Genomic DNA, 27,294 nt, shown 5'->3' with positions numbered 1-27,294 from the left:
AAACTCTTCCAGCCAAGCAGTATTGATTTTTGGTTAGAGCTATAACCTCAAACAGCATCCTGTGTTAAAATAAATGTATATATATTTTTATTTGCATCCATTCTAGTGGAAATGTATAATATTCTCATAAACAAAAACTATCATTCTCTCTGTTAAAAGGGGAAAAAAAGCAAGCTCAAAAAGATGTCCTGGTGTGTGTGTGCAAATGAACATAAAGCCACTAACGTCATACCAAATGACGCATTTAAGACTTTCCCACTTGTGTGTAGCAGCTATTTATGATCTAGATTAAGCAATCCTGGGATAACCTGATGAGGAAGATAGGATGCCATGCTCCCTATTTCACCCCAACAAATACCAGGCCTCTGTATATATACCAAGCAAATTTCACAAGGTTCCACAGGTTCTTTTTAACCTGTGGCTTAGCCAAGCTGGTGTATAAGCCCTAGAAACAATCTTCTTTTAATATTGTGTAAAGTGAGGTCATTTCCACTGCAGGTGTAGTAGAACTTACCGCTAAGCTTGTTCTAAGAATCTTCAAGAGAAAATGCTAATTTGTGGCAGTCAGTGTCCAAACAATGTTAGAATGATTTTTGTTAAGTTATGTGACTTCCAATGCAGCAGCATATTTCCTATACACACATTTTTATGATAGCTGCACAGGATTTTCAATCTATATTTTACAAAAGATATTTCTAAAATTTACTTCATAAGATCTTTATTCAGTAATGTGACACCATCATTTTATAAAAATAACTTCTCACATACATTGAAGTATTTTTACAGGGGAATGCCTTCTCGTCATTTCAGCCTCTTTTTGCCTATTTTGATCACTTCTGGGATTTGTGGAAGAAATAAGGTGCTATCAACCATGTGATATCACTAATGCTAAAGTAGATCTCCACCCACAACAGAGAATGCTAAACACCGAAGACGCCTTTGCTATATCGCATTACAGGGGGGCGGATATCTTCACAAGCACCAGTGACATCAATACCCAGTTGATAATTCAGTCTTAACTTGTTAACAAAATATGTAGAAAATGACTGCAAATGACTTAACCACTATAAATTATCATTCATATTTGGGCCCAAGAAAGTTACATTATCCTTTCTCAGTTTTAAAAACTATGAATATCATACTAGTGCCAAGTATTTATTGTCATTTCCCTTCACCTTAAAATAAATAAATAAAAAAATAAACAATGCTTCAGGAATTCCTATAAAATCAGAGACATATCGTGTAAGTCGACTAGCTTCTGACAAAGCTGGAGCTTCCACAGAGCATTGTGAACTGTGGTCTCAACTAGCACAATCAGTACATACAGCACAACCATATGACTGATGATCTCATGGGGTCATTATGTACAAATCATGGAAAAAAAAAAAAAAACACTCCACTCTGTGCCAACAGATACACATCAGGTAACAGGTAAAATATTAAAACATGTTCGGATAAGAAAAGCTGTGAATTGTGTTATATGATACAACAATTTTATAGATCAAATCACATTCATCTGCAGCTTTATCTCAAATGTGATTTTGCTCTTGTCCTATATTGGGGTTAATATAAACTTCATTGAATTTGTGCACAAATTTATTATTTCCTTTGGAAAAAGGTAATACACACTCTAGGTTCATATTTAAATCTGTTACAAAAGCAACCATAATATATACGGGCAAAATTGCTTCTTTTTTCCAGGAATATCAATTTACCTTGCCAGCCTCGGAAATGACCACAGGTAATAACATGTATTTCAAAGATCAATACAAGAGGATAAGATAAGCTCATTCCAGTCATGTTAATTTACAATATGAGTATAAGCATATTATATTAATCTCTAATTATCCTTTACATGAACACGAGCTGCCTTATCCGGATTTCTTTTTAGCTGAAATTTTTCCACTTATTGATCTTAAACCTCAACTTGTTTATATTTTGGATCTTAAAATTATAAACGGTAATAAAACCATGTTTATGATTTCCATCTGATTGACAGCCTATTCATATGGTTCTAGTACCTGTTTCTCTTTGTTTTACATCCAATGAACATGAGCAAGCCACAGCTGATTATGAAAAAATGGACGCCTCAGTTTATAAATTAAGACTGTTAAAGCAACTTGCTTTAACCTAAACACTAGAAAAAAAATCCCACAAAACAAAGATAACTCTAGCACAGAACAAAGCTGCAGCCCAAATAATTTTTTTTTTTTTTTTTTTTGACCTGCATGTCTAGCAAAACTTAAATTCCAGAAATTTCGAGGCAAAAAGAGCACTTTGATATTAACTTATCCCAGTAGTTACGGTGAAATGGGTATGGAACCCGGTTCCACTAAAGCAAGTGATCACCTCATGTTTAGTCAACATAGTTACTCTTCAGTTTAACTTCCAAAAATATTTATAAGAAACAAGGGTGGTTTTTAAATCACCTTTCTCTCTCACATGTGGCATATAATATTCGATTATCCATGCTGTGTTACATGTCAGAGCAGATTTTCACCCTTGTAATTATTTCCTAAAAAGACCATAATTGCACAAACCCCACACAGACAGGTGTGATTCTAGTTTAGAGAAGGGATTAAATGCGAGAGTGCAAGAGCAAGCAAGGAAAATGGAAAGGGATTTCAAAATTGTGTTCTGAATGCTGCTTTAACCATTACTTGTTATATTTTTGAAACAAATGGAAAAAGCATTTTGTTTTTTTTTTCTTCTTCTTCTTTGCCATTCCTAAACACCTTTTTTACATGCCAGGAAGACAAACAGAAGCCTTAGTTTCAATATCAAATCTGATAAAAAAAGACCTTGTGCTGATCTTAATAAGCAACAACATTTCACCTCACACATAATCCCTCTTTACTGAGAATCAGAAATCTTATTACAGGGACTAATAAACTGATATCATGAATGTTTGTTTCCACAATATTCATATCAAGAAAATGATATCATCTCAAAGTTACATAAAAGCAGTACTTTTGTTCATTTACCTATTATTCATCCTCAGCCACACAGGTTGGGGGCAGGATTTCATTTTAGGCCCTGGACATTGATTTTTTATCTCTATTGATTTACAATAATAAAATGAGACCAACTGTATGAAAAATAATTATACACCATCCCCCCCCCCAAAAAAAAAAAAAAAATGCCTGATTTTAGGATATACTTTTTGATATCAAATAATCCACATATTGAATAATATTTCCATCTTTATAAATGAAACAAAATCTGTATCTTATTTAAGTTTAAAAATTTATAGATCAGTTAATTTATTATGCTATATAAAATCTCTCTGTACACCTGTTACAGCCAGATAGCTTTACCTTTCCATTCAAAGGTATAATTCTAGGTCACAATAAGATTGCCAATATATGTATTCTTTTTCGAGTTCAATATTATCTACGGGTGTTTCTTTGCCAGTTTTGGAGATTTGAAGGGATGGAAAATTTGCAAAGTACAGTGTCATGGTGGAAAGTTGGACAAAGGTCAAATTCAATATCACAATAAGATTGCCAATATATGACTTTTATTCTAATTCAATCGTCACTTTGAGCATATCTCTGCTAGTTTTGGACGATTTCACATTTTGTAAGATTTTCATCTTTGAGCATAACTTTTTGAAACATTGCAACAATTACACCATATGGAAAAAAAACATTTTAAATGTTGCAGTTGACAAGCTCTACAAATTGCAATAAGCAAGAGGTATCTAGCTTTAACAGTTCCAGAAGTTCCACAATTACAAAAAAAGTTATCAGTTTTGGCAACAAATGGCTGCTCCGCCCATGCAAATGTACTGTTGGCCCCAAATTCAAGTTGATGAAAGAAGACCCAAAGTGTATCTTCTCACCATAATTTCAAAGCAAATGGGAACAAACAGATATTTTTTCACAAAAAAAAAGCCCCTTTGACCTTGAGATATAGGTCAAAGGTCTGACCTAAAGTCAAGTCTGAGATCTCCACATGACTTTAGGTCAGATTTCTATAATAAGTTTTGCAATAATTCATTTGGTTTGGGAGACATATATGCACGTAATTTATGGAGAAAATGGTTTGATCAAGCTGATTTTTTAAATTTGACCTGTATTTCAGTAATACCAATCACTCTTTTAAGTTTGAAGACCAAAGGCTTATCGGTTTTCCTAGAAATGTGTTATCTGTATTGCATATATTCAGCAACCCAGTAATTTCAATACGACCGCAACTGCATTTTGGAATTATTCACTTTTTTGCTGCAAATTAACTTGTAACATTTGGATAGTCTTTTTTTATAATCTACATTTATCAGGAAAAAAAAAACAACAAACTTGCCAACAGATGGTGACAGTATTAAGCACTTCAAGGAGCAGTGTATGATCTTGTTTTTCTATAAAAACCATGGACACATCACATTTATTAATAATAATGACATTTACCCCCCCCCCCCCCCCCCTTTTTTTTTTTGGAATGGAAATGGGGGAGGAGGCACCTCCACTTTACTTGCTGAAATATCCATTTTATTGCCTACAACAGAATTAGGTTAGGCAGAAGAAATCAAGCTGAAATTAACAGGCCAGTGACATTTTAAAATATATAATTCTACAGCATGTCTACATACAGCTTAAAATGGATATCCATTTTACATGGATATTGATATATCAATTTTGAATGTCAGGAAAAGCTCACTTAACTACCACAAATACTAGTAACTGATTAGCTTATAATTTTAATGTCAATATGTGTGAGGATGGTACAGAAAGCTAACTAATGAGAAATATTTTTAACACCACATATTATTCAGTAGCACCATGATTTTCTGAGTTGTGAAAACTCTCTTTTCTCTCTTTTTTCCTCTTTCTTTCTCTTTTTTAGTAAATTGCTGAAATATTTCTTAAGCGAGCCACATGTTATTTTTTTACCCATTAGCTTACAAAAACTACGTACAAGATGTCAAGTGAATTACTATAAAATATTCAACTCTAACAGCTGGCAAAGAACTGTTAATGTGATAGCAGGTTGTGGTTAAATTGTAGTTTTTTGGCAATAATGAGGGGGACAAAAAGGCTTAATTTATAAATCACAATTATTCAATAAGGAAAATAAATCTTTTGCATTCTCGCAAACAGCTGGATTTCTAAATTTACAAAAGGCTTAAATTGTAAATTAATAATAACACTAGCCTACCAACATTAAATCATAACATTTTTAAAAACAAAGCAATAGTTATTATAGCATAATTGTAAATAAGAGGAACTCTCTGTTAGCCAAATATGTTTAGCTTAAACATATAACTTTGAAAAATCTCTAAATTCTGGGAGAAAAAAAGTAACCAACATAAAATTTCGATTGAAACAATGTTAGAGTAAAAAAAAGGCTGGTGAATGAACTAAAAAGATCAAAAGGAAAACAGTATTTGATTTTTCGAAATCCTCTTTTATCATTTTAATTCTATGGAACAGCCACCATACAGGTGATGGAGTCAATACTACAAATATCACACCAATTTTGATTAGCTTGCATACTAGTACCCACACAGGGACTAAAACAAGCAACAGATAAAATGTCACAGAATGCACTCTGTACCTACCTGGATTATCAGCATCCATGCTGTCAGACATGCTGAAACCAGAGGAGCTGTCCCCAAAGGCGTCCCCTGGCAGCTGAAGCTCCTGTGGGTTATAAGGCTCACTGACGTGGCCATCTCCTTCAAATAGATCAAATGTTGGAGGCCCTCCATCCCCGAGGCTCATGTTACTGCTACTGTTCATATTGCTCAGCAAATTGTCACTGATGTTGTTGAGATTGTTGGCAACATCAAAATGGCTGTCTTGCAGCAGATCACTGTCATTGTAGTTGATGGCACTGAGCATGGCGTCCCCAGCGTTACCTGACGACTGGAACCTTAGCCCCTGGGTGGTCATGCTGGTGGCCGAGGAGGCAGGGCTGGGCTGACCAGTGTCTGTAAATGTCACAGGTACGCCCACACTTAATGGGCCCATTCCCTTGTCATCAGTCATAGATGTTTGGATTCCCGTTACATTCAAACTATTCACTGGCAAATCAGGGCGGTGGTCAAACGGTGACCTTGGCTCTGTCCCACGCTGGTCATTGCAGTGGGCAAAGTTTGTAGCCATTAATTGTTTGTTGAAGGCAGCGATGTGTGTGTTCATAGGGTGAGGTGAGGAGTTGGGGTCATTCATTGACTGTGACACTGACAAAGGAGGAAAGGTAAATGCTTCGGCTTGCTTGACCATCACATGAGGCGACTTGTTGGGATCGTTCATCACCTGCCTCATGTTCATCTGATTGATCATGTGGGGGGATTTATTAGGGTCATTCATTTGTTGTCGTACAACTGGAAACTGGAAATGTGTCGTGTCCTTTGCCATGGTGTGATGTGGGGACATTGTAGGGTGGGGTGACATGTTGGGGTCATTCATGCCCTGTTGCTGGACAACAGGCATTCTGTTGATTGGAGTATGAGGTGTATGCGGTGTGTGGGGGGCCGAGGCATGACCCCCAGGTGTGTGAGGGGTATGAGGGGTGTGGGGACCGTGTGGAGAAGGGTTGGGATCGTTCATACATTGCTGCCCAATAGGAGCTTGGAACTGAAACTGGTTCCCATCTTGCAACATGTGGGGCGACATGTTTGGGTCGTTCATCTGCTGGCCGTAATTCTGCATGTTGTCGTTCTGAAAGTTATTTCCACGCATGTTGTATGGTGGATCTGGGTACTGGAACACATTCTGAGACTGCGGATGTGGGGAACCACTGTGAGTATACACTGGTGATGGCGAGGCCTGGTGGTGGTAGTTCCTGGCATTCACATTATTCACATTGTTGTTCCCTATGTAGCCTTGATTGCTGTGCATTCTCCGCCTCCCCAGGGGCGGAGGCATTAGAATCCCATGATATCCCCCGCCTGCAGTCGCCTTGGACATGTGATTATTATTATCCATGGGATCTCGCGGGGAGTTAGGCACACTGTGACTCTGCTGTTGCTGGGACTGGTAGCTGGGCGTGAGGGGGGAGTTGGGAACTGGGCCTGGAGACTGATAATTTGGGGTCAGCGGAGAATGGGTCCCCACCGGGGAGTGTTGATATCCAGCCATGTTCATGTGGTCCCTAGGGGAGTTGGTCATATGCCCTGGGGATTGGTAGTTGGCTGACATTCTTAGAGGCTCACTCTGTTTTGATTGCCATTTCAATAGGTTCTGTAAAAACAAAATAAATCTGTTAATTGATGATCTATAATAATAATGATAATCATAACTGTAATAACCAATAACAATATTATTGAAGTTTTTTTAGTCTTTGTCTTTTTATTACAAATTTAAAGCAAATTTTCTAACTGAGGTGAAAAAATTCCACTTTTCCTAAAGGCTTTTTTTAGTGTGTTTTTAAATGTGGCTTCAAGGTCTGGCAAAAATATACAATAGGTCTCGATAAGCCATGTGTCTTGATATCAGATGACCTATTGAACAACACAGAACCCTACATTACATCACTGAGAAAAAAATGGGATCCTTAAAGAGAGGAAAATCATAACATTTCATGAAAGAGACTTGCAGCAACTGATTCCCAAACTGGTTCATAAATCAAATTTTCTTCATCTAGGGGACAGGAGCAAATATTATATCAATATTTGGCTTCTAAAAAACATAAATTAAAGTGACTCATTGTTGAATTTTTATTTCTTTAGCTTTTCATTTAATTGTGTGATACCAATCCAAATGTAGAAAAGTTTTAAAATGTATGCCTGTGTTTTAAGGGGTGGGGATGAAACTCGATATATAGCAACAGTCTGTTACTGTAGTATTAGAAATGCTCCTAATGCTTGGAAAATCTTCATTTGCTTTTTCCTAAGTGTAAGTGCCACTAACAGACCCTGTAAGATCACTTTCAATACAATAAAACAAATCTGTTGAAATCCCATGTGGGCATCTTTTATTGCTCTAACCCAAAAAACCAAAAATCACTAGTTGCCCATTAGGCAAGCCTCCAACAATGAAAGCAAAAGTCTAAACACATATCAAGAACTCTATTCTATCCCATTTCAAAGCAATTAACAGGTGAGGTTTTCTCCTACAATAAGTTGTCATTAAATAACCATAAAGTGCATAAGTTACATTCAACCAAACAGGAAAACACTGAGGTTGTCTGGGCCATTAAAAAATTATTATTCCTGTGGGCAATAATGTGCTATTCACAGGTCTCCTTAAACACATAGCCCATTGACCCACTGTCAAACACCAAATTTAAGCACCAACTTCCAGCCAGACAGTCCATCATTTCCCATAATCAGCCCCCTACAGATGTAGTTAAATAAACTTCCCTACTGATACCCAACAGGAAAGTCAAGCCTATGAAAAAAAAAACCAGTACACATAATGATGTGAAATGAAATATAGCAAGATTTTACAGGTATTTATCTAATGTGAAACAACATACATAATGAACAGATTACCTAGAGTTGATACGATATCTAATGGGCTATTGCACTGGAAATATTATCAGTTAGTGTTAACAACAGAGGATGCAATTAAAGTTGTCAAAACTTTGATGCTAATGTTATGAATGTGTTGTCACTTTTTATAAAAGTTAAGTGTATATGGACTACAGGTTAGTGTGAAATGTTTAAGTATCATTGAGCTGAATCTGGCTGTGAATATATTCTTTTTTTTGTTGTTCAAATATATCACAGAGTATGGAAATAATTATCAATGGGACAAATGGGAACTGTTAATCTTCTGAAATATGGGCACTATCATTAGTCACTGAACAGAGGAAAAAAATTGAAACAAAAGCTTGTGCAAATATAACATAAACTTCAGATCAAATATCTGCCAGCTTCTTCAACTTCAAATATCTTTACTAATATATCTAAGCTAAATGAAATCTGACCTTCACCATTACGGCATATTTCAATTTTTGCCTATCGTCTAAGTAGAACTAGTAAGTGAGATTTGTCAGGCATAAGATCCGTCTCCAACAAAACAAACCACAATAATTAACTTAATGTACCTAATGGTTGGCATTCACATTTTTGTGTTTACTTTATTCAACATTTTGGTTAAATATTAACATGATGTACAAATAAGATATCTGTTGAAAAGAAACCAGGGTGTCACAATTGGTCCAACTCTGGATTTTGCCCAGGATTTGGGGTACAGGGGGTTCAAAATGTGAAACTGTAATTCGATCATCGATTTACAAGGAGTCCAACCCAAGCAAGCCCTACCAACCAACCCCAAAATCATTTAAGCCATCCAGACATGTTTGGAAATACAGGCCTTCTTTTGAGGCTCATGGTGGACCAAATGAAGGCTGGACAGCTCTCTGGGGAGAGCCTTGCACCCCATTTCCATAGATTAGGTCGACCTAACTCCCTGGGGGTTCACGCTAAATAGCTGTCAGCCATGCAGACACAAAAGTTAATTACCCCCTTACAGCTTGTAGTAGGCGGGACAGACATTTAAGTCAGATTATCTGAAAGTAATCTAGTGAGACTCCCTGCGGGGATAGATCGATCTAAAATCTATGGGAATAGAGCCTTGGTCTAACTACATTACTGTCACTTTCAAGTCAACTGCGGACCAGGGTCCTGTTTCTAAAGCTAAATTTTTTAAGCATGTGAAATCTACCCCAGAACTTTCTAGTGTCAAACACAGTCACATTAACCTATAGTTACGATGTTTGACATACAAATCAAGATTTTTTTGCCTTCAAAAATCAATATATACATATAATTTAAATACCTGCTCTGTTGTATATTACCTTATTTTGGCACCTTCTTGCAAATTCGCAATACCTAGCAGAAGGCCTACGACACATGTAAGGATTTTAATCTTATATCAACTGCCTGAAACACCATATAAGTACACATGCAAATATATTAATGTTGAATGAAGATAAACTTGTAAATGAAATCGATATACTGTGATCACTAGTTGCACTGCCTGGAACTCTGCTACCCCACCACACCCCAAAAAAAAATCTGATTCCAAAAACTTTCCCTTCTTAATTAGATGTTAATGTGATGTTATGAAATTACCCGATACTCTCATAAAATATATAAACCAGCTATCATTCACTTAGCAAAGTGAAAATTTTCACTTTTACTCTTGGCAGATTAAGCAGTAACCAAAGCATCCCTTACATCATATGCCACGTGACTTTATGATTATGTTGTCATATCTGGAAAGGTCTATATAAATCTACAAAAATAGGGCACTGATAGCAACTAGTATATTACAAAAATAGATGTCACACATACATGGCTACCAAGAAAATGGTATTGTTGAAATGGTGAGCACATGCAGGCCTACCCAACTACCAGACTTGGCACCGAATGATCCCAAATTTACCAGTAGATTGGACCACACCATTTTCAAGGTGTGCGTCATGGTGGAGGAGTGTGTTTTCTTGTAAACGATCGATGGTGCACCGATGCCAGTGTAGTTTGTAACCGATGTTCCCCGGACATAGAGTACCTAACCATCAAATGTAGACCATTTTATTTGCCAAGGGAATTCTCTTGTGTTATGCTGACCGGAGTATACACTCACCCCAGGGCGGACGCGAAGAAAGCAATGTCCACCTTGTCATCGGTCATTAACTCCTACGAAAGCTCGCACCCTAATTGCTTATCCATTGTTCTCGGCGACTTCAACAAGACCAATTTGAAAACTGTTCTGCCAAATTACCGCTCGTATGTCACTTTTCCGACCAGAGGCAAAAATACCCTCGATAACTGCTACTGTCCAGTCAAAGGAGCGTTTAAAGCGATGAGGAGATCGCCTCTAGGGAATTCAGACCACTGCACAATTCTCCTGATTCCAGCATATAAACAAGAATTGAAAAGAGGGAAAACCGAAACTCATAACGTTAGCATCTACTCACAATCAGCTATAGATAAATTGCAGGGCTGTTTTGAGTGTACGGATTGGTCTGTGTTGGAATGTGACAACAACATACAGGATTACACCTTGACTGTGACGGAGTACATACGTTTCTGCGAGGAGATTTGTATACCAACTAAGACAGTGACCCGATATCCCAATGACAAGAGATGGATGAATAAGAACGTACGCCAACTAATAAAGAAGAAAGACCAGGCATTCTGCGAAAAACAGAACGACCCAGAGACCTATCGCAGAGCTAAACTCCAACTGAAGAAGGCGATCAAAGAGGCTAAGAAATGCATGAAAAGCAAAATAGAGGAAAGCTTTAACACTAAGAACTCTAGGGAATTGTGGTCAAATATATCCTTAATTACTAACCACAAGGGCTCAAAACACTCTGCAGACAAAGGAGATGCGTCACTACCGGACAAACTGAATGACTTTTATGCACGCTTTGATAAAGACAATAGTTCTTCTACAACGGTTTTACCTTCGACTTCCCAAGCTGACAATACTGAAGCAGTTCCGCTCACCATTCACCCCTGGCAAGTAAAACGGCAATTTCTGCGTCTCAATGTTCGTAAGGCGTCTGGGCCGGATGGAATTTCACCTCGTGTTCTCAAACTCTGTGCTGACCAACTTGCGTACGTCTTTACTGTCATTTACAATTGGTCTCTACAAATCCGCAAAGTACCATTGCTCTGGAAGACGGCGTCTATCATCCCGGTACCTAAATCCAACCGAGTTACCAGCTTAAACGATCTTAGACCCGTGGCTCTGACTCCGGTGCCCATGAAAATTTTAGAAAAATTAGTTTTAAATTTTATAAAAGAAATTGTGCCGAAAACCTTGGACCCACTGCAGTTCGCTTATCGATCTAACAGAAATGTTGAAGATGCAATTAATCTGTGCCTACACACTGTCCTACAACACTTAGATAACAAAAATTCTTATGCAAGGATTTTATTTATTGACTACAGTTCAGCTTTTAACACAATTGTGCCAAAAAAACTATATCTGAAACTTTTAAACCATCTTAAGCTACCTGTTTTTATTTGTGACTGGATTTTAGACTTTCTTTTAGATAGAAGACAATCTGTTAAAGTCGGCTCTTTTAGCTCAAAAACAACAGTCTTAAATACCGGTGCACCACAGGGATGCGTCCTTTCACCTTGTCTTTACTCCCTTTTTACCTATGATTGTACTAGTGTAAGCGACGGGACTTTTCTCATGAAATTTGCGGATGATACTACGCTTGTGGGGCTAGTTACTGATAACGACGAGAGTACATATAGAGAATCTGTTGAGTCGGTGTTAAGCTGGTGCGAGAGTAATGATCTTATCTTGAACGTAGCTAAAACCAAAGAAATGATAGTGGATTTTAGAAGGAATCAGAATGTAAAGGTACCACTCACCATTGGTAATGTTGAAGTTAGTAGAGTAGAGGAATTTAAACTACTTGGTATACACCTTAACAGTAAATTGAACTGGAAAGATAACACCGCAAAGAGTGTAAAGAAGGCACGGCAAAGACTGTATTTTTTAAGATCATTGAGAAATTTTACTGATAGCGTGCCTATTTTAGTCAATTTTTACAGGTGTGTAATTGAAAGCATTCTAGCGTACGGAATTATAATATGGTATAGCGGAACAGCTGGGGAGGAAAGAAAGAAATTAACAAACGTTGTAAAAACTGCAAGCAGGATTATTGGGCACGATCTCCCCAAGCTGGATGATATTTTTAAAGACAGGATGGAGAAAAGAATTGTCAACACCATGAAAGACTCTTTCCATCCTGCAACATCTCTTTTTACTTTTTTACCAAGCAACAGTAGACTTTTAACTTTTAAAGGCAGTAAACGCTTTTTAAACAGCTTTTATCCAAGTGCAGTGACGCATTTTAATTTGATCTCAAAACTAAATTCTTAATTTATTTATTTATTGTATTATTTTATTATTTTACTCTGTATATTGCTCCAAAAGGAAAATGATTTCCGATTTTTATAATTGGCTAAATAAACTCTTATCTTATCTTATCTTGTCAGTACGCATTTCACAGTATCTTACCCCAGAACAAATTTTGAGATGAGATGCACTACTTTCCAACCCCACTGAGAATCATCACTATCACATTGTGTACTAGGCAAGAGTGGCGTCGAGTCTGATACTTAGAAGCGCGTACTGATACACACCTTGAAAACTGGTATTGTGGTACGATCTATCGTCGAATTCAGGATCAATCGGTGCCGAGTCTGGTAGTTGGGTAGGCCTGACATGGCCTGAGTAAAGAGCATGTATCAGAACTAGCCAAAGTCACACAGGACTGAGCAGGCTTTAGTTTTCTGACCGTTCTCAAGACTGTCCACAAGCATCTGAAGTTCAGGCTAAGCAGACATTGTATTAATAATAGGGACTGTTCACTATGATTTTTTTTTTTACCTAGCTAATATGCACCAATTCCAGAGGGACTCTTGCTAAATGCAATCAGTTTAAGAGACTAACATGACTCCTGGCATTGAGTAGTGAAGAAAAAAGCTTGTGATTATAGGAGTACATTGGAATTGTGTCTTTTCTCATTTTAAAGCCCCTTTTCTATTGACATATATCCTATCTACAATGTCTTTGAATATAGATCATGATTGATGAAATAAAGAAAAGAAAAAATTAATAAAAATTAAAACATTATAAACATTTTACTATGACAATTTTTTAGAATTGTTCCTTTCACAAATGTATAATGAAATATTTCATGATACTGAAATGAAAAAAAATAATAAAAAAACTCTAATGATTTTTTTCTTACTAGTAAGGAAATATTAAAACCTCACAAATTCTCTAGTTTGTAACTATATATAACCCTATTCTTTCCAATTAAACAGAAAATAGAACTTGACAATGAACCCTGAGAAACAGTAATCAAATAATCCATAATATGACGTACATAATTAGATATATCATTTCATAAAGATAATGAGACAAAATAATTTTGACATTGTCAGTTTTACATGATCAGTGTTGTAATAAGGTGAACGCTGATATTGCAACAACAGGTAAAACATGTTTAATCCTTGTGAACATCTCTGTCATGAATGTCAAGTCATAAATATTATAGTAAACCACCTCTGCAAAAATACCCATGAGGACCTGTTAGACCATATCACTACCGACTTTTATCCTTCAGAATTGATATCTCTTACAACTGCTGTTGACAGAATAAGGTCAGCTTATTCAAAGAAAGCAAGAAAGCTAAAATCAATCAGGTGCTCATCAAAAAACACCAGGTAAAAATGAATGGCTCCTCTCTCCTGAAATTGCCAAGATCTAAAAGATAACGATCAATGTTATGATCTGCTAAACTGCAGAATATCAAAGAGAGAACAAAAATCCTGTGCTTTATTGAAATTAATCCACATCATTGTACATTCACATTTTACTCTGGAAGTATGCTATATAAATATACAAGAATTGTTGCTGATAAGTGGTAATTAAGGGCCAGATGTGAAGTAGGGAAGGTACAATTATCACCTTATACGTTTCTATTTTTACCACAAATGAATTTCAAATTATGAAACACAAAATTCCCTCTGTAGTATCCTCTGTTCAACATAACATGAGGTCAAAATGCCAAAAACTTCTTTTACTCAACTCCAGCGTATCTGATGAATTAGAATTGTTTTGATAACTGCTCATTAAGAGAATAAATTGACAATCACACATTTTCACACACACACACAAATACAAATAGTATCAATAATATTTTTTCAGAAATTAAAAAAAGCTAGGTAGGACATTAAAAACTACAATATGCCACAGCATGTAATGAAATCTAATCACAGCACTACCTATGAAAACAGGAAAACAGAAAATTGCCCTTCCCCAGCAAAGGTCAGCAATGGGTTCTAACCAGCATTGTTGAAGTGGATTGTTCTCTGAATGCTGATCGCACAATTTTGAATTGAGATTCCAAGAATACTTGATTACTAAAAATACCTTTAGTGCTATAAACGTGGTAAGGTTGATAATTTTGGATTTTTTACACCTTACAATCAATATTCTCTTTTTAAATTATCTTTCCCTGTAAAATCACAACTATTATCAAAAAAGTTGCCTCAATTTTGAATATTTCTGGCCATTCTGTTCTTACTAAAGTTAATCCAGTAAAATCATACAAATTTGAAAAATGATATTTCATGGATGTGGTTTCTGGTGGACAATAAAAATGGCGTGGATGCTTTGGCAATTTATTGATGTTTTCAGTACATTGCAGCTTCTTGTAGTCAACTAAACACTTGAACAGGTGAAATACAGACTATCTGCTTGTGTTATTTTTATTCGCGTAGAGAGCTTTTTATCTGGCAATTTGACTACACAAAATAAAGCCATGTTCATAGCAGTTTCATATAAAAAATAAAATAATAAAAAAAACTTAGGGAAGAACACATTTGATTGCCCATTCTCTTCACAGCTAGAGTAATTTCTCCACATTCCTGCCCATTGCACTATGTGCTGAGTGCTTTTTTCCAAGATGTTACAGAGGGAATTCTCTGGTCAGGGAAGGACGGAAACCAAATGTTGACTTATCAAAAGGTTGTACGAACACCGTTTTTCCTTGAAAAAAAGGCCTAGAATAGTTGTTTGAAAATCTGATTCCCCTACTCAATTGTTTATTTCTCTTACATAATATAATGTTTTGTATTTGATGCCATTTTACCTGGTCTGGTTCCATGTCTTTAAGGTTCATACTGTATTGATAGGTTTTATAGCATGGTGGCTGACGTAGCTATTTGAAAATTATACTCCTTTTTCATAAATCATATGCTATGGTTTTATAATATACCTACAACATCAATATTGCCTATATATGCAATTAGACCTATTACAATTATTAGAATCCAAGACATTTTGACATGAGGATTACATACTTTAATATTCTTTGTTTTTACTTGGAAAACACACGCACGCACACACGCACGCACGCACGCACGCACGCACGCACACACACACACACACACACCTCATCCATCTGCAACATAACAAAGATTTTGACAAGCAGGATTAAGAGACGGAAACAACAAAAAATACATAACTTTATTATAATATAAATCACCATCTTTTACACAAAATATGTCTTTGGTGACTGCAAGAACAACAGCTTATGTCTGTGACAGCTTTGTAAAATGACTAACTGTTGTTTATAATGAAAAATCTATTTGAACAATGTAGTTAACTATCAAGACACTATGGAATTAGTTTTGCATGATAATCATTTAGTGAAAAGCAAAGCAGTTTAAAGTTAAATAAGAAGTGATTGTAGTTTCTCTATGAGGCATATTTAGCCTTATCTTCTATTTTCAAATTAGGTCCACAAGTTTAATCACTCGACCAGTCAAAAAATAGCTGTAAAATGACGGAAACAACAAAAAATACATAACTTTATTATAATATAAATCACCATCTTTTATACAAAATGTCTTTGGTGACTGCAAGAACAACAGCTTATATCTGTGACAACTTTGTAAAATGACTAACTGTTGTTTATAATGAAAAATCTATTTGCACAATGTAGTTAACTATCAAGACACCATGGAATTAGTTTTGCATGATAATCATTTAGTGAAAAGCAAAGCAGTTTAAAGTTAAATAAGAAGTGATTGTAGTTTCTCTATGAGGCATATTTAGCCTTATCTTCTATTTTCAAATTAGGTCCACAAGTTTAATCACTCGACCAGTCAAAAAATAGCTGTAAAATGATTTCCAAATGTTTGATTGTAAACTTGGCCTACAATCTGCCATTCAAGTTTGTTAAGAGTCTACCAAATGATGTAATTGTATCTGACGCATTACTGCTACTCGCGCAACAGCATAATATTCAAATAAGCCTTGCCGGAAACAACTGGGGATTATATAAAGCACAGAGAGAAAGCAGTCTTAAGTTATGCTATTTGAAACAATAAGATGGCATTTGGTCAGGTTGGGTGGCAAAGATTTGACTTCATATGTAGCTTTAAGGTATATATGTACTTTTTGAAAAAATAAAAATAAAATCATTTAATTAAGTCAAAATATAGCTTTAATTTTTTTCTGTATATGTATGTGTATATAAACAACATATCTGTAGTACACCTGAGGCTTAAATTGAGGCAATCTGCAGAACAACATGGAGATGCCTTAAGATACCTTCAACCTTTATTCATATTGAAAATAAGAAGAATGGATTTGCCTTAACTCTCTGAGTAATATAATTAAGAGTAAATGAAACAATAAGACGTGAAATATTTACACATAACTAGATATAACTAGGCGTGCGCTGAGGATAACAAATCAACAAGCAATCATTTCTGGACAAGGCAATGCACTGGCAAGGAAAAGGAAGCACTTAGTTTTGGGTTTATCAGGTGGAGTGTCCTTGAGCCACACATTAATAGTCATTATCAATATGAACTGCTTTTATATCGGAAGTTGCCAAAGAGCGGTAAAACCAGCAAAATGAAACCCAGCTGACTCGGGTAAATGTGACCTACATCCACTTCGGTGCAAGCGAGTGCTTGCAGGGTCCACGATTTCGGCGTTTCGATCTCTCTCTTGCAAAAGTGCAACTACAGTAAGTCTTTGATCACGACGATCTTCATGCATTGACATTTTGCATATGCTTACCTGTGTTTAAAACTACTCGGTCTTCGGTGTAGCTTGCAAGCTTCAAAGTTGATGTAAACTCAAAATTACTGTGTAAACTTGCTCTACGTAAAATACTACAAGCCTGTGGACTCATTATTAACCATCCGCTTTTAAATCAAGTTCGACATAAACAATGTGTTATTTTGAACAGTTAACCTTGTCAAGATAAAATCATTTACTCTTTGAATCTTTCCATATTTATTTTTTTGCAATTTGACGGGCAGTGTTAACTGAAAAATATTAATGTGGAATATATAATGACACAGGAATCGATGCTTCCGGTTGCGAACGAGCCGAAAAATAGTTCGTGACATCATCCGTTTGGATTCTGGGAAGGTGACGTCACGTCTATTCCAATATGGCTTCAAAGCCAACAGAACTTCGGAAAGTGGTTGAAACGACACTGAACACGTCAGCTCCAGGTATTGAATATCTTCAGGGTTAGATTGGATTAAGAAATCATTTGACGTTTGTGGTAGCTCATTTTAATACAAATGTTAAAGCATGTCATATTGTACATTTAATACTTGGGACAGGTAGCTACAAATGCTCAACTTAGTTTGCAATGCCACCCCTACAATTTACACCAACTACAATATGTGAGCGACAGTAGCAATGCCTTGGTTGTGCACTGCTGTTGCAAATTGGTTACAGAGAGCCTTGGTAATACAACATTTATCTACTCAAGTAGATTTTACAGAATAAGTGGTGGTGAAATTAAAGGCTTAAAAGTTGAAACTGAAAATGCAATAATCACACTCACAGTAGCACTGTCATCACCAGCACCAAGCAGCGTTTGGGGGACAAAATGGATAAATAAATTTTACAAAGTGAAAAGCAGGAAATTAAATAAAAAAAGAAAGGTGAGCTGGGAATAACAAGCTTGCATGAAATACCACATTGGTGCAAAATCATTACCCAGTACGTTTATTTGCAGGTTAGATCTTAATTTTATTTAATTAAATCAGGGCTTGACACACCTATTGGCTTTACTTGCCTGATGCAAGATTTTTGTAGTGACTGTCGACAAATTCCATATGTAGTTAGATAATTTACCCAAGATGTTTCCTCCACTCCTTCCATCAGTTCTGAAAATAAATAAATGCATATATTGAGAGTATAAACTGTCTTTGTCATAACAATGGAATGAGATATCCCCCCCCCCCCCAAAAAAAAAAAAAAAAATAGTCATAATTTAGTTATCCAGTGTAAATATTTCCTAGGAAAAAAAAAACATACTGAACGGAATTACCTAGGGTAGATGGTATTTATCGCCTTTTAACCAACCTTTGATCCTCCTTTCCTGACACTTACCATAATGCTGTAAACAATCTGGGAAAATGGAAAAATCCTTATGCTTTTCCTTACTTTCCTGGGTGAGGCCATTTTTAGGAATATAGACCATCATCAAAGTTTATCCTTGACAAATTAGTGATTGAGGTCGTTTTGCTGTCATGGACTTTTCTTGTTGCCATGGTTTTCAACTTGTTCTGTTTCTTTTCTTTTAGTGTCTGCTGAAGGTGTCAGATTGAAGGGTTACCCAATTCAAGTTGTCACATTTGACGAAGACCATGCCTTTAATCTAGATTTAGAAGCACTAGAGAAGGTGCTGCTGCAGAACAAGATTAAGGATAAACAGGTTGTGGTGGTCTCAGTGGCTGGAGCTTTCAGGAAAGGAAAGTCTTTTCTTTTGGACTTCTTTCTGAGATATCTAAATGCAACACCTGATGCACAGGTAGGTGGACAGACTTAGAGCAAGAACACTGGTGTTTTTCACCTTTGTTGTAGATTTATTTAAATTATTCATAATTCAGAAGAAGATTATGTAAAATGTTGCCCAGAGCTTTGTCATTTTATGAATAACGCCTATTTAAAATTCAAGTCTATTGAAGAGAACTATCTGATGCAGTAAATGCAAAAAAACAAACAAACAAAAAAAAAAAACAGTGATTAAATTACCTTAATGGTTTGTTTACATAAATTTATATTATAGAAGAAAAAGTGATGCTCATAATTATGATTTTTAACGAGTATTTACAGCAATAATGGTTAAACTTCATTTGTTATTATTTCAGGCAAGTGATGAATGGCTGGGAGATGACAACTCTCCATTGGAAGGTTTCAGTTGGAGAGGAGGCTCAGAAAGGGATACCACTGGGATTCTTTTGTGGAGTGAAGCTTTTGTGTCAAGGCTCCCAAATGGACAAGAGGTACACCTTTCTGTTAACATTATATTGATATGATCGTTAAAAAATATAGATATGTTGTATTTTTTTAAACGTGTAAACACTCAGTAGCTTTTTTTAAATATGTTTGAACTTAAAGTGATATATATTCATGAAGCCATTGTTTTTTGTCCGTTTCAATTCTGCAAAAATTTATGAGAATTGTTGTCAATTAATGTGTTTGAATTTAATTTTTATGACCAGTTGTTAATGCATGTTGATAAATTAAAGAAATGTTGTAGTAAATAACAGCACTGTTTATAAATTAGTAAATGGTACATCATTGAGTAATAATTGTGACATTCTGCCGTCGTGGAAATACAGTGTATCTGACCCTCTGTTGCAGGTGGCTGTACTTTTGATGGACACTCAAGGAGCATTTGATAGTCAGTCCACAGTGAAAGACTGTGCTACAGTATTTGCACTGAGTACTATGCTCAGTTCTGTTCAGGTAAAATAACTGACAAGACTGACATAGTTTATTGACCCTGTGCACTTTTACTGGTTTCAGGTGTTCTGTTGTTAATGATATATTGTAACAGTGCTCAATAACACTATTTTCAACATGATGAACGTGACTTCTCTATTCTGAGAGCTATAATATTGGCAATCTCAAATTGTTGAGGTTGGAAAGCTACACTATACAAATCTATTATTCCATGTCAGTGAACTGTATTATACTGGGTAAAAATGAAAAACAAAAGGTTAAATTGGTTTAGATAAGTTTAAAAAAATTAAACTTTTTATCAGATACCCTGTTTTCAAATTATTGTTGTGAAGAGAATGCAATTGATCAACTCAAAAAGTACAGCCTTATAATAACCTCTTTCTGCTATACTTACCACATGTCTACTACATGTTTGTTTTCTGTACACATCAAAAGAGAATTGACAATCCCTTCAATTTTTGTCAGGTATTTAACATATCTTCAAACATACAAGAAGATGATTTGCAACATCTGCAGGTGAGTTTAGTCAGTTGTAAAACAGTAAAACTAGTTAATGTCTGTATTCATAATTTTGCCTTGCAACTGAACATTTTCACTTGTTATCAATAAGATTCAATCAAATTGCACTCAAATGCAATGTTTGAAACAAAGTTGAATGCCAGTTAATTGTTTTTCAAAATTGTTTTCAGCTTTACATTTGCGTGCTTCATGTCAAGCCAAAATTGTTAATTGTCATACTTTTCTCCTCCAGCTTTTTACAGAATATGGAAGACTAGCATTAGCAGATACATCAGCAAAGCCATTTCAGGTGACTTTTCTATAATTCAATTTATATATTGTGTACTGTTGGAGATGGTACAGTTGAATGTTCATTTCATAAAGTTTTCCTACTTATCAGTATTTGTTTATTAATTAATCTTGGTTTCTGATGAATACATCAGTGACATTTCACAAATGGGATGTATAAAAATTCAGTCATTTCTAGTCTTACTATCTCAAAATGATAAAAAATATCAAAATTAATGTAATGCAGTAGCAACATAAATGTTTTGTTATATTTAACATTTCAGTCTTTAGAGTTTTTAGTCAGAGATTGGAGTTTCCCATATGAACATGATTTTGGAGAAAAGGGTGGAAATGGATTGCTAGAAAAACGTTTAGAGGTAAGAGAGCCAATCACATTTGGCTGTAGAACCACTTAAAATTTTTTAAACAGTGAGGCTATTTTGTTGTTCACTACATGTATATATATATGTTTATACTGAATTAACATCAGGGGAATAATGGACTTACTCCCCATGCAAACATAACTCATTTTTATTCACATGATACATAAAAGATGAGGGTTTTGGATGTAAATATATTATGTTCAAAGTTCAAAAAAGGATGAAGAGAAATTCATGGTATACTTCAAAAGATTTCTAAAAAGGCATTCTTTTCTGCTGTGCAGTTGTAGACTTTGACTGAGGTTGATATTTAGTTTTGCAGACCACAAATTACATATAATTACATTGACAGGGTCTATAGTAGTTTTGTTTTATCATATAATACCTGATTGCAGTCAAAGGTCAGTGTCTTCCAAGATGTTATCAGATGTTGCAACATTCCTGTCACCAAACATTATTGGCATATGACTGATATATATATATATATTTTTTTTTTTCTGATTGGAAAAAAATAGGCTAAGATGTCTTTCGTCAGTATTATGTTCGGTGATGATGTCTACAGTCAATATTGTGTTTTACCAGACCTCAAATTCACACTACAAATATAATTATTATTACTGTTGTCATTTTATATTTTATTGTTATCATTAATATTAATATTATTGTTTTGTCTGTTTGTATTTCTAGTTGAAAGCTAGACAACACGAAGAATTACAGTCTCTTCGCAAGCATATCAGGTCCTGTTTTGAAAAGATTGGCTGTTTCTTGCTGCCGCACCCAGGACTAAAAGTTGCCACCAACCCTCATTTTGATGGCAGATTGGCAGGTAAGGAATTTCACATTTTACATTGACTAACTTGTATCATGATATTTATAATCCACTTTTCAGTTCAAGGTAGATGGTTATTTGGTATAACTAAAATATGGTTAGGCATGATCAGAATTTAAAGCCTGATTAGTGATAAAAGTAACATAAAAGAATCATAATTTATCAATTTATTTATCTTAACAAAAAGTATTTAGTACACATGCAAGTTTGAAGTCCATGTTTTTATTTGATCATTAAAGATAATATAATTCTGTAATTGTTAGCTGATATGATTTTTTTTGGTCCTCAGTTTGTGTTTAATCGCCAATGCATGATATATTCAAACTCGTTTGGAGCAATGTGAAGGCTTAAGAAATAAACTGAGGGAATACCTTTCTATATAGATAAAAACAATAAGGGTATTACACATGACATGAAATATATTTCTGAAACTTGGCATTTCCTTTTTTTTCAGATATTGAAGAGGAATTCAAAAAACAGCTTAAAATGTTAGTGCCATTAATCCTTGCTCCAGGAAATTTGATCACAAAAGAAATAAATGGGGCTAAAGTCACATCTAGAGAACTGGTAGAGTACTTCAAAGCTTATATCATTGTATTCAAAGGAGACGAGCTCCCAGAACCCAAGTCTATGCTGCAGGTAAATTGAAATTTATGATGAAAATTGCGTGGTATGTGTGTCTGATAGGCAATATTAAACAGGTGCACGATATAACTTTTATTCCGAAACCTCATAAAACATGGGGCATTGCCATAAAGGTCAGCAGTGTGAATAATGGATAGATGTTTCGAAGTAAACGTTCAGATAAATCAATATTAATTTTACTGACGTGACCTGAACAGGTACACAAGCCATTAACATCCATATTGAGTAGAATATTTATTATGGTTAAGTTATGAAAAAAGGGATCAAAGCTTTGTTGTATATATATATACTTGTACTAATATCATGTATATATTTTTATTGTGATTTTACAATGCATGTTATCAGCCAAAATTGTTTTTTAGGCTACTGCGGAAGCAAATAATTTAGCTGCTGTTGCAAATGCAAAAGCATTATATGTAAAGGAAATGGAAAAGGTATGTGTTTTTCTTTTTTTTTTTTTAATCTGTGTCACGTTGATATTTGTTTGATTTATGGTAGTTTGACCGTGAATATAGATTTTAAAGTATAAGGATTTTTTTTTTGTTTCCTCCTAAGCAACCTTTAAGATACACGTTTTATAATCACTGAGCTTAGCATTTTAGTAGTAGCTAGAACCAATAATTTGTATCCATATCCCTCCAAATATTATTTGTAAATTATGTGCTATTGGTGAAGAATTTTTTTACTTGGAAAAAAAAAAATTGATAATAATATTTGACTAGATTTGTGGTGGAGATAGACCATATCTCAGCTCGGAACAGTTAGACAGAGATCATGACAGTATCAAACAGCAAGCAGTGGAACTCTTCTGCAGTGCTAAGAAAATGGGAGGAGATTCATTCAGCAGTGCCTATCAGGAGAAACTAGAGGAAGAAATCCTTGAAGCCTATGAGAACTTTGTCAAAGCGAATGAGTCCAAGAATATTTTCAAGCATGCACGCACCCCTGCCACCTTTGGGGTGGTGCTTGTTGCGGCCTACTTCTTGTCTGGACTTTTTGGCTTTTTGTACATGGACACCATAGCTAATCTGTTTACTGGTATTGTATATTTGATTATACTTGTGGTCACATTTTGGGCCTACGTCAGGTACAGTGGTAACTATCGTGACATAGGACAACACATTGATTCTGCAGCAGAAGGAATATGGGAACAGGTAAACAGATTTTCTAGAAAGAAAAGGAAAATCAAACATAAATCTAAGTAAAAGTGTCACTTGACTGTTAAGGGATAGGGGTTTGTTAAATTTGCTGTTGCCATTTGTAAAATGTTGTCATTTAAATGTACATATATTGTGCTTAGAAAGTGTAAGTGTTATTCCCATTGACATATATAGTTTTCCCCTTGACATGTCAATTTTGCATGTGATTTTTGTGCTATTTGTGACTCTAATTTGCTCTAGTCTTATTCAATTCTTGTATGATTTTGTGTTAAATGTGTTATTTGATATTTGTTCATATTGTTAATTTTTGATTCCCACTTGAATTCCAGTGTGTTATATTAAATTTATTTCTTTGATTTATCTATTTTGCTTTATGTATTTATTTATAGGTGCTTTCCCCAGCATATGCACACTTCATGGCTCAAAGTTTAAAGCATGCAACCAACACCAAGTTGAAATCAAACTAAGGAATGGCAGGAAATCAGCAATGAAATTATATTGAAATCGAAGCTAATCACTTTCCTGTTCAAATTGGAATAAACAGTAGTGATTGTTGTTCATGGCAGCAGAGAACCATACTGATAGAAGAAGAACCGTCTACTTGCTATGCACTACATTTTGACTCTGAATTTGTTCCCAGATCTTATGCTTTCATGGGCTGCCCACAGTGTTGTTTCTTTTTTGTTGATATTTTGCTGGGATGTATTCTCAACATTTCTCTCTTTTTTTCTGCATGTTGTACTGTTTTTGAAACTTGTTGCAGTTGGCCAGTCAGCTTCAGTGTTTTGAAATACTCGCTCACTGGATTTTAGCATTCCTCAATTCAAAGAGTAGACAACAGAATGAAGGTGTACTTATTTTCATTGACTTCATCTTGGTTTGTGGGGTACAGACTGTTTGTTATTAGCATATTTATTGGGAACTTGTGACAGACTGAAAATTTATGTTGATGAATTGTAAATTATTTACAGAGAAATTTGTTGACAATTTATGCCCATTATAATTAAGAAAATAATAGATGTTAAAATTACGATGATAAAATCCAGTAACTAAGGAAAGTGCAAAGACTTATGATCCCAGAAAACTGTGGGCTCAATTCCTTTCCAGTTTTGCAAAAATCAGCTCACTCTAATCGTAATACAGTCTTGTAACTACAGTATGGACTTATTTAAATGAGCATTGAGTTAGATATTTTTCCTCTGCTGAGGGTAAGCAACAAAACAAATTTCTTTAAAAGAATTTACCTTTTTATGTACATAAAGGAAATTAGTTTTCTAAATTTACGAATTTAGCTTACTGCTGAAATGACACTTGTAAGTATTTCCATGCATTGATACTGTTTTGATGCCTATTTATTCCTATATGTTAGTAATAGAATATGAAGATTACATTCATATTATCGAAGAGAATGATTAACACCCATTTGTCATCGTTAAACATTTAATGTTTGAGATAAAAATATCAACAGGTGCTGTGACACAAGCTTAAGGTGCTGATGCATAGTATAACAGATTTTCTTATCCCTGGTTAATCTTATGATAACTAGAATATTAACTATGTATAACTATGCACTCTTTTGTATATAACACACTCATTTATTGTTTCTTTACAGAAGAATTTTGTGTTTATCTTAATTAGTGACGCTGGTTCAGTCTGTAGTCAAATCACCATACCACAGTTATGTTATAATCTTAGAACTCGAAAACGTTGCGAATAGCGATATCTCACAGAGGCTACAATGTATATGGGGCGAGTTATGGAATTGAGACGTTTGCAGTCAGTCGCAATGAGCCATGCTTTTGAGTTACGGGGCCCAGTATAGCTGTAACCGGCTTCTTGTTTTTGTATTCATTTGGATACAAGTTAAAAGTATTGTCAGCAGGCCATGACCAGCACCTGTGTGAGGTCGGTAATTATGAGGAATGGTAATAGAAAAAGATAAAAAAATAGACTGAAAAGGATTAAATAGGACATCAACATATAGATGGTCACACTTTAAGTATCACATGGGTATTGCTCCAAAGGATGGTTGGAGCATGCCTCCTTTAAAATGTGTTTGTTATATGCATTCTTAATTTTATATTTGTTCATTTATCAATACTATAAGTCACTGATCAAGACTTTGAGTGATTATCTGTTTAAGTAAGCATCAAGAGTAGTCGGAAAACGTTTGGATATTATGCCACTATGAGATTGGTACCATAATTATAGTTCTCATTCTGTTCAGTGTTTTGAATCCAACTGCTTGAAGTGGGGAAATGGCATAAAAATGGGGAAATGGGTGGCATCATGTCTTTCTTTTGCTGATTCAGAAGTAATCACTCCACCTGTGGAACATGAAGCACCTACTACAATCTTTAATACTTCCTAATTTAGCGTGGATTGAGCGTGTATCTTGGTTGTTCAAAATTGGATTCATCCTCTTTATGTGCAATATGTTGTGTTATGATAGATTGACTGACACGATAAGTGAAATGTCTTATATACTTCTTATAAAGGAATATTGCATCAATTTGCCTGGGTTGCATTGTGTAACAGAGTCATGATACACTGTATCTCTGATCTAGGATTCAATTTAAAGATCTAGGATATAACATCCAGGAGACAAATATACATGTAGCCTTGTTCAAGTTAATGCAATGTAAACCAAGTTGTTCACAATAATTTCATAAATGATTTTTTGAATCAATGAAATGTGTATCACTTTCTTCTTGTATATTCACATAAGTCATTTGATACCATTGCCCTTTAAATTTGGAACTGCAAATGTATCTACAATTTTTAAGTTTTTCCAAATATGGATACTTAAATAAGAAGTTCTGCATAATTCGAAATCCCGCCCTAACAATGGAACACTTACTAATATTTTAAGTTTAATGAGGATTATTTTTTATAAATACATAGAACTGTTATTGATTACAGTTTGTAGTATCTCAATTTTTCATATCCTATATTTGGATTCCATTTATCATGCCCCCTTCCACATACACACAGTCCTAGAAATTGTTGTTTGTGTGAAAATAAAAGCACTTGGCATTTGAATTATCTCTTCAGCTAGAATCATTTTTCTCCTGTCTTCCACTAATGCTAATGCCTGTCTTATAATTTCTGAGAAAACAAGACCACATAACAACCAATATTGATTATTTCAAGGTAACGTGGGTGATTATGATTACTCCATCACCGGGTGGAAAAATGTTTTTAGAAACTGGTACATGTAGCTTAAAATTGTGAAAATGAAGTGAACAAAATTTTGCCCCCATCCCCTA

General features: G+C 35.1%; 2 protein-coding genes across 3 annotated transcripts in view; one reads left to right on the top strand and one right to left on the bottom strand.

The window, feature by feature from the left end:
- The window catches only part of LOC106158831 (uncharacterized), a 37,352-nt gene extending 19,641 nt beyond the window's left edge, over positions 1-17,711 (bottom strand). For both annotated transcript variants that reach the window (XM_013534934.3, XM_087006419.1), the window contains exons 1-2: positions 17,532-17,711; positions 5,561-7,187 (exon numbers count right to left, since the gene is read on the bottom strand). In XM_013534934.3, coding sequence (XP_013390388.2) covers positions 5,561-7,145 — 1,585 coding nt within the window. In that variant the 5' untranslated portion in view covers positions 7,146-7,187; positions 17,532-17,711. The remainder of the gene's footprint in view (positions 1-5,560; positions 7,188-17,531) is intronic.
- A 107-nt stretch (positions 17,712-17,818) lies between these two features.
- Positions 17,819-26,725, top strand: LOC106158857 (atlastin-2). Its single transcript, XM_013534967.2, has 12 exons — positions 17,819-17,974; positions 19,061-19,287; positions 19,628-19,762; positions 20,124-20,228; positions 20,691-20,741; positions 20,977-21,033; positions 21,296-21,388; positions 22,079-22,217; positions 22,675-22,859; positions 23,228-23,299; positions 23,588-24,019; positions 24,415-26,725. The coding sequence occupies exons 1-12, from the start codon at positions 17,911-17,913 to the stop codon at positions 24,490-24,492; spliced, it is 1,638 nt and encodes a 545-aa protein (XP_013390421.1). The 5' UTR covers positions 17,819-17,910; the 3' UTR covers positions 24,493-26,725.
- The last annotated feature ends 569 nt before the right edge of the window (positions 26,726-27,294 follow it).

This window comes from Lingula anatina, chromosome 2 (genome assembly GCF_051362555.1).
Source record: "Lingula anatina isolate TDL-2025a chromosome 2, LinAna3.0, whole genome shotgun sequence".
NCBI lineage: Eukaryota > Metazoa > Brachiopoda > Lingulata > Lingulida > Lingulidae > Lingula > Lingula anatina.
Note: the sequence above shows the minus strand (reverse complement) of the source record. Positions and strands in the feature narration are given on the sequence as shown.